This window comes from Drosophila willistoni (assembly GCF_018902025.1).
Source record: "Drosophila willistoni isolate 14030-0811.24 chromosome XR unlocalized genomic scaffold, UCI_dwil_1.1 Seg143, whole genome shotgun sequence".
Taxonomy (NCBI): domain Eukaryota; kingdom Metazoa; phylum Arthropoda; class Insecta; order Diptera; family Drosophilidae; genus Drosophila; species Drosophila willistoni.
The window spans coordinates 532,452-546,911 of record NW_025814056.1 but is presented as its reverse complement, the minus strand read 5'-3'; the positions used below and the strand labels follow the sequence as shown (position 1 = coordinate 546,911).

Below are 14,460 nucleotides of genomic sequence, written 5' to 3'. Positions count from 1 at the left end.
CACACAATGGTAAAAATTATGTTATTATTAGGGAAAATAAAAACAGTAAAAATATATCTAGAAATTAGATTTTTTTTTAAAAAAGTCAAATTTGTAAATTCAACACTTAAAACAATTAAACAAAAAAAACTTAAAAAGTACTCAACATTCAGCTGCCAAGAAAGTGTTTCACAGTTTCAAATACTTAGTAATTAAAACAAATATCCCCTTTGTCTCGGTTAACCATGATTACTTCATTTATCCGGAATAGCAAACGAATTTTTTCCAATTCGGAGCTTCCTCGTTTTGGTCAGTAATCAATAAATATAAAGTAAGTAAGTCGTCTAACCGACTTAGGTATACCATGCACCAAGTGAAACAAATATTTTAAATTTAGAAATACATGTCTGTAAATATACATATGTATGTCTGTATATTAAATTCTTTTAACATGCCTTCTTTCATATGCTATCTCGCTTACTCTTACAAACACACGAGCACTCGGTGAGAATAAATAAGACAATCTTGTGTGCATAATTTAATTACTATAGTCAAAAAATTACGAGAGGCAATCGGTTTTTTCTAAATCATGGAGGCAGAAGTGGGCGTGGCAAACATTTTAAATAATTACAACATACTAAACAAATCTACTTACCAAATTTGGAGACTTGTCAGGTTTCGAGAGAAGCAGTTTTATTTATTTTGCGAGGCCGTAAAAACGAAATCTGCGCGAGTACTAAGCTAGGTCACATCCCAAATTCGGTGTCTCTAGCTAGTAAAGCCTTTGAGAAAATGTCATTTGCGGGGGCGTGTCAAAAATTTGAAAGAAGCTTGAACATCGTAGGTATTACAGGAGTCTAAGTTCGAAATTTGGTGACTCTAGCTCTTATAGTCTTCAAAATTTACGTGGAAGGACAGACGGACTCGGCTGTTGATCCTGATCAAGAATATATATACTTTATGGGGTCGGAAAAGCTTTCTTCTGCCTGTTACATACATTTTGGCGACTTTAATATACCATTTCACCCTATGGGGATGGGTGCATGATATAAAAACACGCATTTACGTACATTTGCTCTCGAGTTACCAAGACTTTCGATTTTCGTTCCGATAACGGAAAATCCGAAATTATCCGAATAATCCGGGTCCAACTGTATTTTGATTGTCATATGTAATAGAGAGCTGCATGAATGATAGACAAATCAATTCGAGTTAACAATATTAAAAACCAAATACAGTGAAACCTCGATATAACGAACTTCGTTATAACGAAAAACCCAATATAACGAATTTTTTGTTAAGTCCCTTGAAAGGACTAAGGTTTTACATTTCAGTACCTATAGCGAATCAATAGATATAACGAATAATTTTGCGATCCCCCTCAGATTCGTTATATCGAGGTTTCACTGTAAATGAATTGAATGACTTTGAAAATCGACTTCAACTAAATGAGTGTGCGACGTAAAAATCAGTCGCACAACATTCAAACGAAACAAAACGAATTGAATGAGTTAGAAAGTGAGTCAATGAGTTGCTATGATTCGAATGCATTCGAATTCCAATTCTGATTTTAGTATTTAGTATTTATTTGTATTGTATATTTTTTAACTATATGTGATTACTGTACTACAAAACTAGAGTGGTTAGTGGCTCAGTGAGGACCTACTCAGACTACAATACTGTTGTTATCGGGTTCAAAAACCCCCTACAGAGATAGAGAAGAATTTTTTTTCCCAATAGTGAAGTATAGTAAAAAGTAGATCCATTTCGTATATGATGGATTAAAGAATATAATTTTTTTTTTATAATATATTAGAAGGCCTTATTTATGTTTTCACGGTTCGTGGCAACTAGGAATCTAATTTAGAAAAAATAGATTTTACAAAATTTGTCCCAAATTGTCAAATCCAAAACTGTGTTCTTAAGTTTTTGGTGTATAGCATATTTTAATTTTAATAGCCCCCATTTCGCCATTTTTTTCCATACATTTTTGATGAAATAATTAGTTTTTGTTGCTTTTAAACATCCCAATAAAAATGAGTCAATTCGAATAATTCTAATGATTCGAGTGCCTTAGTACAATTCGATGTTTTGACACTCAATTCATTGCCTTTCATTAAACAGAATTACGTATTTTTCGAGATATGACAAGTACAAACTCACACTCATTCATTTCATTGTGTAGTTGTCACTCATTTATTTGAATTCAATTCGAATGGATTCATTTGACTTTGACTTTGCTTCCATTCATGCAGCTCTCTAATATGTAACTGATCCCAATAGTTTGTTCATCGATTTCATACTTTACCGGGAAAATTTCACATCTCTTTAAGACAATTGTTTTTAGCTTATTTCTATTTTTGGCAGATACTCGCACAAATTGTCAGGGTTTGGGTCTCGCCTCTGATCTGGTGGGTCCAATATATTTTTACAATTGAACCTTATGTTCGTCTTGATATAAATTTCAAATTCAAAACCCGAATATTTTAGCCACAAAATGACCAAATGTTGTGGGTCATTCATAATGTTCGTAACTTTCCTATACTCTAAGAGCTAATTAAAACTCCAAATAACAAATTCAAATCGACTTGTAAAAAGTGTTTTTGTTTTCCACTTTGTTTTTAATACATATTGAAAAATATTTTTAATATAAAAAATTATTACAACTATTGTGTTTATGTGTTTTGTTTACAGGGTACTGGGAACCCCTTCTTCCTCTTCTTATACACATATCGTGATCGTGTTATCGCCTTTTCTATATACTAGAAATAAAACAAACGCTTTTTGCGATGCCACAACAAACAAACAAAAAAGATGATATAGATGATTGAACTACATTATAATCTATAGATATATGTGTTTATAGATGTATTATAAGATGTAATATTATCGATGAAGTTTGGCGTGTGATTGGATTTATGTATATCTATATTTTTTATATATATATATTTATGTATATGTGTATTTTATATAAAGAAATTGTTTTATCGTCTATAAAAATCGTAAAGAAATTATTGTGTTAAACAAAACAGGAATAAAAAAAAAACAAAAAAAAAATTCCCCGATCCTCAATGAATTTTAGGTTGTTGCAAATATTTTGATCTCTTAAAAATTATGACAAAGATTAAATTTGATGAGAAAATTGTTCAAATTTCTACTGATGAGCTCTTGGAATACGTTTGGCCTATATAAATATATATATATATATAATCCGGTTTGTTTTTCTGCATACATCTGTATATATAAATATATATAGACAGATATATTTGTAGGTGTTTGTGGAACGTAACGTTTCTTGTTCTGATGTGCATATTGAAAACAAAAAATAATGTTTCCTCTTTCATTTCCATTTTCATCTTTATCGTCATATTCATCTTGTTGTTGCTGCTGTCGTTGCCGCCGCTTCTGTTGTTGATTTTTTTTATTATGGCATATTTCAGTCAATGACCACACGGGTAAGGAGTATGCCTCGCTTGCTCAACCACAATCTATAAATGGAAATCATAAAATGCAATTATTATCAATGAATTCAATGAACCTCTCCTCTCTCTTCGAGACACACACACAATCGGATGGATAGATTTGTGTCGTTGTCAGAGGTTTTGAGATCAATGAAATTACCCAAAGCCAGCGCCAAGCAGCAAGGACAGGACATTGGTGAACAGAAGCGAGTAGAGAATTTCGCGGGAGAATATAGATTGGGCACCCAGACGCTTTAAGCGTATGGAATAGCCACCTGGAGTCGATTTCTTTTTCTCTTCATCACCATCCGATTCCCCAACATTTTTCTCAAATATCCAATCTCTGCAAAGAACAATAAATCATAATTAAACAATGAAGACAATGGCCAGAGGTCAAGGATCATCTAGTATCCTTGCAAAAGTGATGAATGCATACACAAGGCTGTAAATTATATACGTATAGCTACTTTAATAGTTATGGCATCAACTAATTTGGCTATATATATATACATACATATATTGCCGTGTCGTTGCAATGCTGTTGTTTATAATACACAATTTACATACTTTGGTGGCTTTTCATCTACTACTCCGCGATTGTTCCAATTTTGCAACCAATCTCCATTGTCTGTATTTTGTTTATCGCCAGTCTGAAAAGCATATAAATCATGGTCATTATTTGGTAATATTCTGCTATTGATCCATTTATAAAGTTAGCTACCTTAGTCCAATAGTTAATATAAACATTTCTTAGCTCATCATCTGGACAGAGTTCCGATTGTGGACTATTTGGTGGACTTTTGGGGCTATCTCGTGGTGTGTCACGTCGAGAACTGGCCAATGATACAACACGGCTCGATTGATTCGATTCGCGTTGAGCCTCACGCAATAAACGCAAATATTCCTCACCATTGTTAAATGGCAATGGTGTTATTCTGTCCGGACTCTTAATGCCAGCCATGGCAGCTGTTGTGCTTAGTTCAATCCAAGATTCTATAAATAAAAGTAAACAAAAAAAAAACGAATAAGTTTTTGTTTCTGTGTAAGTTAGAAAATCCCTAACTAAAATGTTTGATCTCTTCTCGAATCCTGTTACAACGTCTAGAACCTTATCTCAATGTGTGCATTATTTTTAAGTCGTATATACAAAAAATAATATTGAAAACAATTCCAAAAATATATAATCTCACCCCTCCCGCGCCGCAGCTGCTGCTACCATTGTTTTCTTCTTTTATTTTTCTGGGTTTGTTTGTTTAAACGTATGCATGTAGCTAGATATGGTATTTGGTGATTGTGTGTGTTTCTTTTTTTTATTTTTTTTTGTTTTCGTGGCCCATCGATAAGGCAAATACAAAAAAAAAAAAAGCCAAAGGGGGGCTATAGCACTTTGTATACACCCTATATGTTAAATAGATCGATCATACGATCATTCAATGAAATTTGCTATATCCATTAAGCTATATGATATAGTAATTGCAATGAAAATTAAAACTTGATACCTTTGTTTCCACACAGGATAATAAAAGCGCAGAAGTTTCACCACCTGCAAGATCAATTTACGCTAATATATGTAGATGAATGTCTGGCAAGGGTATTAAAGCGTACATATGTCTACAAATCGGTCGTTCGTTTCGCTTTAACCAGAGCAGAGCTTCACTAATTTTTGTTGTTTAGTCTACATACATGTATACGTAAGTATGTACACACTTATCAAAATTTCATTTTCAAAATACATAACACACAACTGGCGACTGACTGGCTGATTGAATGATTGCCCGAATGACTGACTGACTGAGTGACTCAATGAAAACGCGATGCAAAATTACATGAGACTACAACACAGGAGATGTGGTGATAAGAACCCGCCGCGTGTAGAGGAAACACTAATTGTATGGCAAATCAATTACAAAACTTTGAATTTAGCAATTCTGCTATTTACTATATATGTATGTATACAGTATTTATATTTATTTATTATTCACTACTCACGTGGCAGACCAATCATTATGAGAAATGGTAACTAAATGAAGTAAAAACAGACATATATGGGCATATTTATGCAAGTAAAAGGGAATCCCTTAAACAAACAGGTACATAGCTCAAACAGGTACAAATCATGGACGTACGGCTAAGGGGAACGAAATCCGCAAGGAGTACCTAAGGAAGTTTTCTTAGTTCTATGATTTGAATGCGCATGAGCCACCAGGTGATGGCAGGTAAGGATCAAGTGGAATTGTAAATAAATATTCTTGCAGATTTTTCTTTGCTTCTGGTGAACTCATAAAACTAAAGTCCCAAAGTCTGATGCACCCTCCTCCCTTTTACAATCACTGAATGCACATATCTTCTCTCTCTCCCTCGGGCTCTGTATGTTGTAGGGAAACAGGTAGGTATATATGGAACAACGGTAACTGCGTTTTTAGGGGTGGCAAAAACCAAAAATCAAACTTGGCTTGCTGTGACTCACGGCACGTAGGCCGCTATTACACGCTCACTCACTCTTGCTTTCTCTTTCACTCACTCAATCTCTTTATTGTTCGGTCTTTGTTTGTATGCAAGCCCATTGAACTCCAGCAAATATTTTTTTAAAATAATTTTATTTGTTAATACGCCAAAAAAAGAGAACGAAAAATAAACACAAAATCAGAATAATTGACACTAAGTCGCAATTTCTGGAAGCTGTGGGAAACAAGCACAATAACACAACAAGGGAAAATACTTTTTAAAATATTAAACAAAAAAAAAAATGCCGCCACTTGACGTCAAAGCAGATAAAATAATGAAATAAAGTGCAAGAGACATGAATGAAAACAGCGTATGCACATATACATAGATTAGGGGCAAAGGGGTCGGCGGGCTGAGTAATATAAAGTTCAAGGCGCAAATGACAGATTGGCAGGGAGAGTAAACTGGTAAACTGTTGGGGGATTCATGTCTTTGTTTTTAGAAGAGAAGTTTTCTTGCTGCTGTTGCGTTCGTTGTCTGTTGTTGTTGCACAGTCAGAGCAAGATAGAAACAGTTGGTGTGTGAAAGAGAAAGGGACATCAAATATGTAAACAATAACAAAGACAACAAAGCAAAGCCTTGAAACGAACGAAGCAAGATGCAATTGCGGATAAAGAGCGACAAGAAGAAGAGGAGGTTGAAAAACGAACAAGCGAATGAATCTGAATCTATTTATAATCATCCGACCAGAACCAGGAACGGGTTTAGTTGTTTACTGTTTACCATGCGAAATTGGTAAAAAAAAAAGCGGCGGAACAAACAAACACGACAAGAAGAATGAATATGGTACGACAAAACTAGAAATACGATGCAAAAAGGGAATGGAAGATATTTAAATAGAGTAACACTTACCACCCAGCAAATCTTCCGTGGATTTTGGTGTTGTAGACATTTTTTTCAGTTTCTGCCTACTGTTGTTATTGTTTTATATTATTTCAAAAAGAGATAACTTGTTTTTGTTATTTGTTTCAGTCAGATTAAACCTCTTTTTGTTGTTGTTTTTTGGCCCTTGTATTATTGCACGGCTCCGTATGTGTGTATGAATAAGTGTGTGTGTAAGAAAATGCGTCTTAACTTGGCGTTCGCTTTTTTGTTGTTGTTCGCTTTAGTGTTTTTGTTTGAACTATTTCTGTATACTACAGATTTTGATGAAATTAATTTTAGTTATAGTTGCTCTGTTTGTATTAATTTAACATTTCTCTTTGAATTTTATTTTTCAACTATTTGTTTTACTTTCTACGCACCGCTTTGCTAAGCTTAATGCGTAGTAATTCAGCGGACTGTTTTTGTTTCAGCGAATGTTTTTGTTGTGTTTGCCAGCTCGTAGCCTTAGAGCTGGGAAATGCAAAAATCAGTGCTGGGTAACGTCAAAACATGGAAAAAGGGCTAGATTTAAATGACCGTGCTGGTAAACGAAGAAGTTGCCACTGGAGCTGCCAGAAAATTCGATTTAATTTCCGTTTTTTTTTTTTGGAAATAAAATATGGGATTTGAAAATTCGAAATTTCATTAAATATTTCGGCAAAATTGGTACATTTTTTTTTTATTTTGTGTAGCCAGATTTTAAAATAACGATTTATCGATAGCGATTAATAGCGTCTGATGGCAACATATTTGAAAATCATACACATAAATAAATAATATTTTAACGCATAATACAGGAATCTACATATGCGACGTTTAATTTAGCGTGTTTTCAAAAACAAATCAAATGTTTGTATATCACTTTTGGCCACATTCCTAACAAAATAAAAATTATTGCCTAAAACTATAGTCTTGGGTGCTACATACAAATCCTTCTTTGGATCATATTGTGCTCGGCCCAGCAACTGCAGGAATTCGTGGCGCTCTCTCAAACGAAATTCACGTGAGGCCAGCAGTTCGGGATTTTGTAAAATTGCACTATGAGAGAGACCCATGGTATTGTAAATATAGCTAAATCGTTCCACCAGATCGTCAGGAGCTATAATTAAAAAAGTTTTACTGACAGATTTCAATTTGATAAGACCATCTTGATTCTGACTTACGTATCATCATGAGACGAGGCTTTTTTACTACCAGATGGCTCAACTCTTTACCGCTGAAGCCCATCTCTTCTCTTAGAGTAAATATAGATTTCCTTAGATTTTCCATGCTATAGGTGATCACGTTGGGCTCTCTAGTGGCCAGCAAACGTAATTCGGATCCACTTAAGCGAAATTCCTTTTGAAAAAAGCCCAAACGGCGGTCCACTCGTCGTGTAGAGAACATCAGCCAATAAGGATTTTGTGTCAGAATGCGACTTCTCGCTTCATCAGTGAAATTTTTACTTTTTAAATACTCCACTCGTGTCTGTAGGACATCAAGATCCACTTTGAAGAGCAAAGGATTCTTACTGATTATCTGACCAAAGTCACTGGCGGATACTCCTTGATCCACGAGGAAAGTCAGAACCGGCTTTACATTTTTGTCAAATTCCAATTCTAGCACAAATTGGCCCAATCCTTTGCGTCGTTCAATGCTATGCAAGTCGACTCCCAGGCTAAGAAGCTGCTGCAGGGTGTTGGAGCTATTTACATGGGCAGCTAGATTAAATGTTGGCACATGTGCCTCACGTTGGCCAAATTCTAGTGGTGCATCCAAATCGCTGGGTGTTGAAGTAGGATCAGGTGGTTCGAGATCTTTAGTTTGGCGTACTAGCTGGCTGTTAGAAGGCGGTCGTTGACTCTGGACATCTCGTATGTGCCGCACTCCTTGTGCGTTCGTCCTGAGTTTTGTTGCATTTTGCAAAGGTTTCAAAATATTACGTATTGCTCTTGCAGAAGCAAACATTGTTTGCTGTGTGACCAATGTGAAACGTTATAAGTTATCGATATGTTATTGACAATACTTAAAATACTAAAAAAATACTAGGATTTTCCATTAACATTCGCGGGTGTTCAAATTATAGATACTTATGAGTTCTATTGATTAAATTAAAGTTTGCGTTTGGGTAAAATTAATAAACAATTACCAAGCGTATTAAACCACCATCTGGAATGCATCGAAATTTTTCTCATCTCATGTTTATTTCGATATTTAACGTTTCGTTTGGAACTGTGGCTATCACTGGAGCAGTGCTCTTCTATGGCTTCGTTTAAGTCCGGTGGAAAATTACGTCGGAAATGATTAACACTAGTTTATTTGCAATTTCGGTAGTTTCCTTGTCACACCTTTCCGTATTGGCAGCACCGCCTGTAATAAGAGTTGGTGCCTTATTTCCCAAAGCCCATGGGAAAGAGAGTTACTCAGAGTTGGTTTTCAGATATGCGGTGCATAGACTTAATCGGGATAAAAGCCTCTTGCCAGAGACAACACTCATCTATGACATTGAATATGTCAGCCAATATGACTCCTTCCAAACGGTACAGAAAGGTGTGTGTATATTGTACTTTAAAGTTATAGAGTTTCAAATTAAATTGTATTCCCCCAAATGAAACGCAGTTTGCAGTCTTGTGCGAACCGGAGTTCAGGCTTTGTTTAGTCCCACGGATTATGTCCTATCCACACATATCAATTCTATATGCGATGCTCTTGATATACCAGATATAGGTAGATCACCCCAAGACTTTTCGATCAATGTACATCCCTCGCAGCAATATGTGAATCATGCCTTTGTCGATGTCATTCGTTATCTCAATTGGACTAAATTCGGTATACTCTACGAAAAGGAATATGGTAAGCAAATTGAATTAATCAAAATGAGCAGTATATGATTTCGGTTTCTCTAGGTATTGTTAATTTACATCAATTGTCGCGTTCGGTTCAGGCGGAAGTTCACATACGCCAAGTATCCCGTGCGGCATATTTATCGGTATTGAATGAGTTCAAGAATAAGGAAATCCATAATATAATTATTGATACAAATTCGGCTGGGATTTCCATATTATTGAAAAATGTAAGAACACCTAAAAATATGTATGTATGATATAGGAGAAGGTAAATAACATTTTCTCTATAGATTCTGCAACAGCAAATGAATGAGTATAAATATCATTATCTATTCACAAGTTTCGATTTGGAGACATTTGATTTGGAGGATTTTAAATATAATTTTGTCAATATAACAGCGTTTCGTCTGGTCGATGTAGGTGATGTTGCTGTCAAGGAAATTCTAAAGGATATAGAAACATATGGTCGTCATATTTATCAACGTAATGATACCAATGAGCATTTGAGAAAGAAAACCATTGAGGTGGAGTTTTTTTTTTTTTGTGTGCTAGGCAAGATTTTGTTTGTTCATAAGATTTTTATATTCACGTAGACGGAACCGGCTCTGATGTTCGATTCGGTTTATGTATTTGCGATTGGATTGCAGACCCTGGAACAATCTCATACACTCTATCTGTCAAATTTAACATGCGATGATGAAACACCCTGGAATGGAGGTCTCAGTTTAATAAACTATATAAATGCGGTAACTTATCTAGTGTGCCGTTTCTCTAGAGATTTTCCTTAAGAGTTTCTTTTCGGGCTATCATTAGGTTGAGTGGAAAGGACTGACTGGGCCCATACAATTTAAAGAAGGCCAACGAGTGGAATTCAAATTGGATTTAATCAAACTGAAACAACATTCCATTGTTAAGGTGGGCGAATGGACACCCCAAGATCATTTAAACATCACAGAACCCTCATTATTCTTTGAGGCTGGTTCCATGAATGTCACTTTGGTGGTTATAACCATATTGGTGGGTATAAAAAAGTAGTGAATTTTCATTATTTATTTTATTACCTATTATTGAACAGAATTGAAAGTTAAATGAACAAGTGAAATAGTAATATAATTTCAATGAAAAGAAATAATATACATGTATTAAAATAATGTTAATTTTGTTAAAGCTGTAAAAGGATATTGAAACCTTTTTTTTTGAGTTATAAACTTAAATTTTTATCAAACAAAAACAGGTGAAAATGTGTAGCATACTTTTGCGATGCTAAAATATGAAATTTATTTATTGAGGGAAATTCAAGAATTTTACGACTCCTAATATCTTATATATGGATATACCTATATATTTTTTCTAGGAAACACCTTATGTGATGATGCATTATGAAAAAAATTATACAGGCAATGAACGTTTCTATGGCTTCTGTGTGGATATATTAGAAAGAATCTCGCATGAGGTTGGTTTTGATTATATATTGGATTTGGTGCCAGATCGCAAATATGGAGCCAAAGATCCCGAAACTGGTCAATGGAATGGCATGGTAGCCCAACTAATGAAATATGTAATTACCTAAATTGAGATTGATTTGCGTTTGATATAACTAATCTTAATGTTGTATATTGTTCATTTTAGAAAGCCGATTTAGCTGTTGGCTCTATGACCATAACATATGCCCGTGAAAGTGTCATTGATTTCACAAAACCCTTTATGAATCTTGGCATAAGTATATTATTTAAAGTACCCACACAAGAGCCAACAAGATTGTTCTCATTCATGAATCCGTTGGCCATTGAGATTTGGATATATGTATTGGCTGCCTATCTAATGGTATCGCTTAGTATCTATATTGTGGGCAAATTATCGCCAATCGAATGGCGAACAACGCATCCATGTGATTTAGATAATATAACATTGAGTAATCAATTCTCATTGGCGGATAGCTTTTGGTTTACCATTGGCACATTGATGCAACAGGCATGCGATGTCTATCCGAGGGCCATGTCGACACGGATTATAAGCAGCATTTGGGGTTTCTTTTCATTGATCATTGTTGCATCGTATACAGCGAATTTGGCAGCATTTCTTACCACCGAACGCATGATAAACCCCATTGAGAATGCTGAAGATTTGGCGAGTCAAACAGAAATATCGTATGGCACATTAGAGAGTGGTTCAACAATGACATTCTTTCGCGATTCCATGATCGAAACATATAAGAAAATGTGGCGTAGCATGGATAATAAAAGGCCATCGGCATTCACAACCACCTATGAAGATGGCATCAAGTAAGATATGTAGTCTATAACATACTCTCTCTCTCAATTCAAATTTTTTTAATATTCCTGACAGTCGCGTTAATCAAGGCAATTATGCCTTTTTAATGGAATCGACCATGCTGGATTATATAGTGCAGAGAAAGTGTAATCTAACTCAAATTGGTGGACTTTTAGATACAAAAGGTTTGGCTAACAAATGATTCAACGAGTAACATTAAATAACCTATGCACAATGTGTCATTTTCGTTTAGGCTACGGCATAGCCACACCCAAGGGTTCACCCTGGCGAGATAAAATGTCCTTGGCCATATTGGAGTTACAAGAGAAGGGTGACATACAAATGCTCTATGATAAATGGTGGAAAAATACCGAAGAGACTTGCACACGTAAAAGTACTAGCAAACAATCGAAAGCAAATGCATTGGGCCTAGAGAGTATTGGTGGAATATTTGTGGTTCTAATTGCTGGCGTCACTGTGGCCATGATTGTGGCATTCTTTGAGTTCTGGATACATTTTCGCCAACAAACGAAAGCCATGCCGTCGCCCATTGTGGAGAAGGCAACCTGTCAGAGTCTCACCGATGGCGGTCAAGTTGACCATAATTGGATTTATATGCCACCGTTGCGTTCGGTTTGGATTGAAATGTTTGAGGAGTTGCGTTTTGCATTTTGGTGTACGAATAAACGACATAGACCCGAATTGAGTCGCTTCTGCAGTGAATGTCACATAAAGCAGACACAAATTCATATTACTAATAATGATACAGATCAAAAGCTTAATAAATAACACAGGCCAACCTGACTTTTAATGACTTTAATTTAACTAATTCGGTTACGTTGATTCGGAATGTGCGCTCGGTTTTTGCCCATCACGTTCAGATCTTGTAAAATTAGAGAGATAGGCACCCAAAAGAGACTCAAAGATATTTTTTTGTACATTTTTCGGCCTCCAAAGTTAATCCAAAAACACCAAAAGTATGCTGCTGTCGGCAGGGAAATCGACACAGGATCGTCTGTAAATCGTCAACCCAGCGTTAGTTTCATTATAGATATAATTCTGGTCTCGACCTCAATCATAATTTAAGGATTTATTTTGACCAAATAGCGGCCGTTTAAAAATGAAAATCTGCATTTTTTTTATACCCTTGCAAAAAGGGTATATTAATTTTGGTCAGAAGTGTGCAACGCATATATATATTCTTGATCAGCACGACGAGACGAGCTCATATAGCCATGTCCGTCCGTCCGTCTGGATCAACGCAAACTTCTCCTAGACCGTAAGAGCTACAGAGATGAAATTTTGCATGTAGGCTTGTATATACTGCAGCCGTTGTATATCTCGGATTAAGCCGGATCGGACCACTATATCATATAGCTCCCATACAAACGCCAAAGTCACGAACATTGACTTTTCTCAATAACTTCCTTATTTTCTGAGCTATTGTCGTAAAACTTAATAGTAAGTTTACTACACATATAAACGACTCTGCCAAATTTGATCAAGATCGGGTGACTATATCATATAGCTCCCATAGGAACGATCGGTGGAAAACAGTGACTTTGATCAATATCTTCGTTATTTCTTATACTAAAATTGTAGGCCGTTCTTTCGCAAACTTTAGCCTTTTTAGATAAAACGTTTTTCCACTTCGATGGCTATAGGTAAGGAAAGAGTTACCAAAAAAGTTGCAAGGGTATACAAACTTTGACGCGCCCCGGCCCTCTGGTTTTTATACCATACACCCATAGGGTGAAATGGTATATTAAAGTCGCCAAAATGTATGTAACAGGCAGAAGGAAGCTTCTCCGACCCCATAAAATATATATATTCTTGACCAGGATCAACAACCGAGTCGATCTAGCCATGTCCGTCTGTATGAACACGCAGATCTCGGAGACTATAAGAGCTAGAGCCACCAAATTTGGTATGTAGACTCGTGTGGTATGTAAATATATAGAGTTAATTGGAATTTTGGCCACGCCCCCAGAATTTACATAAAACTGTTTTTCTTACAAAGTATAACAGATAGAGACATCAAATTTGGTTTATATACTCGTTTAGTTAGCGCGCAAAAAATAATTGTTTCAACTTTTTGCCACGCCCCCGTCCGCCCCCGAAATTTACAAAAAACATCGCAATCAAATTTGGCGGACTAATAAATCTTATATATTTCTATCAAACTGAAATTGATTGAAATCGGACTAGAAACATGCAAAATATACGTATGAACGTATTTTGCTACGCGATCCACAAGGGCAGAATTGGCCGTTGGCTAGTGGCGGCGCTACAGTGCTCGTGTGTTTGTAGAGCAGAGGTAGGCGCCCATAGCCCGTGCGGGCACTTTTGCTCGGCAATTGCTCGTGTGGCCGTCTGTGTGCATGCCGATGTGAGAACGAAGTACAATTTGAGTGCATAAAAAAACAGCTAGCGTCGCACAGACTTTTGACGAAAGCAGTACTATGTCACTTTGTTACGCAGCTACACGCAGAAAAATGAATGCTTCACTTTCTTACATGGCAACTTTAAAAATATTTTGCCATTATTTATATTTT

At 35.8% G+C, this 14,460-nt stretch overlaps 3 protein-coding genes across 4 annotated transcripts; 1 reads left to right on the top strand and 2 right to left on the bottom strand.

Moving 5' to 3' along the window:
• Positions 1 to 2,562: 2,562 nt before the first annotated feature.
• Positions 2,563 to 7,254, bottom strand: LOC6646323. Of its 2 annotated transcripts, none has more exons than XM_002068980.4 (5): positions 6,798 to 7,254; positions 4,162 to 4,433; positions 4,008 to 4,090; positions 3,601 to 3,783; positions 2,563 to 3,467 (listed from the first exon to the last, which is right to left on the bottom strand). In XM_002068980.4, exons 1-5 carry the CDS (start codon positions 6,835 to 6,837, stop codon positions 3,416 to 3,418), a joined length of 630 nt encoding a protein of 209 aa, XP_002069016.1. In that variant the 5' UTR covers positions 6,838 to 7,254; the 3' UTR covers positions 2,563 to 3,415. The 2 variants fall into 2 exon arrangements, with proteins under 2 accessions (XP_002069016.1, XP_046867811.1); XM_047011855.1 differs by lacking the exon at positions 6,798 to 7,254 and adding an exon at positions 5,430 to 5,471.
• Positions 7,255 to 7,583: 329 nt separating this feature from the next.
• On the bottom strand, positions 7,584 to 8,759 carry LOC6646322 (transcription termination factor 3, mitochondrial). The gene is made up of 2 exons (XM_002068979.4): positions 7,973 to 8,759; positions 7,584 to 7,908 (listed from the first exon to the last, which is right to left on the bottom strand). Exons 1-2 carry the CDS (start codon positions 8,754 to 8,756, stop codon positions 7,631 to 7,633), a joined length of 1,062 nt encoding a protein of 353 aa, XP_002069015.1. The 5' UTR covers positions 8,757 to 8,759; the 3' UTR covers positions 7,584 to 7,630.
• Positions 8,760 to 9,000: 241 nt separating this feature from the next.
• On the top strand, positions 9,001 to 12,709 carry LOC6646342 (glutamate receptor ionotropic, kainate 2). Its single transcript, XM_002068976.4, has 10 exons — positions 9,001 to 9,338; positions 9,408 to 9,641; positions 9,695 to 9,861; positions 9,925 to 10,158; positions 10,228 to 10,380; positions 10,448 to 10,651; positions 10,989 to 11,192; positions 11,264 to 11,916; positions 11,981 to 12,090; positions 12,159 to 12,709. The coding sequence occupies exons 1-10, from the start codon at positions 9,089 to 9,091 to the stop codon at positions 12,692 to 12,694; spliced, it is 2,745 nt and encodes a 914-aa protein (XP_002069012.2). The 5' UTR covers positions 9,001 to 9,088; the 3' UTR covers positions 12,695 to 12,709.
• Positions 12,710 to 14,460: the final 1,751 nt, after the last annotated feature.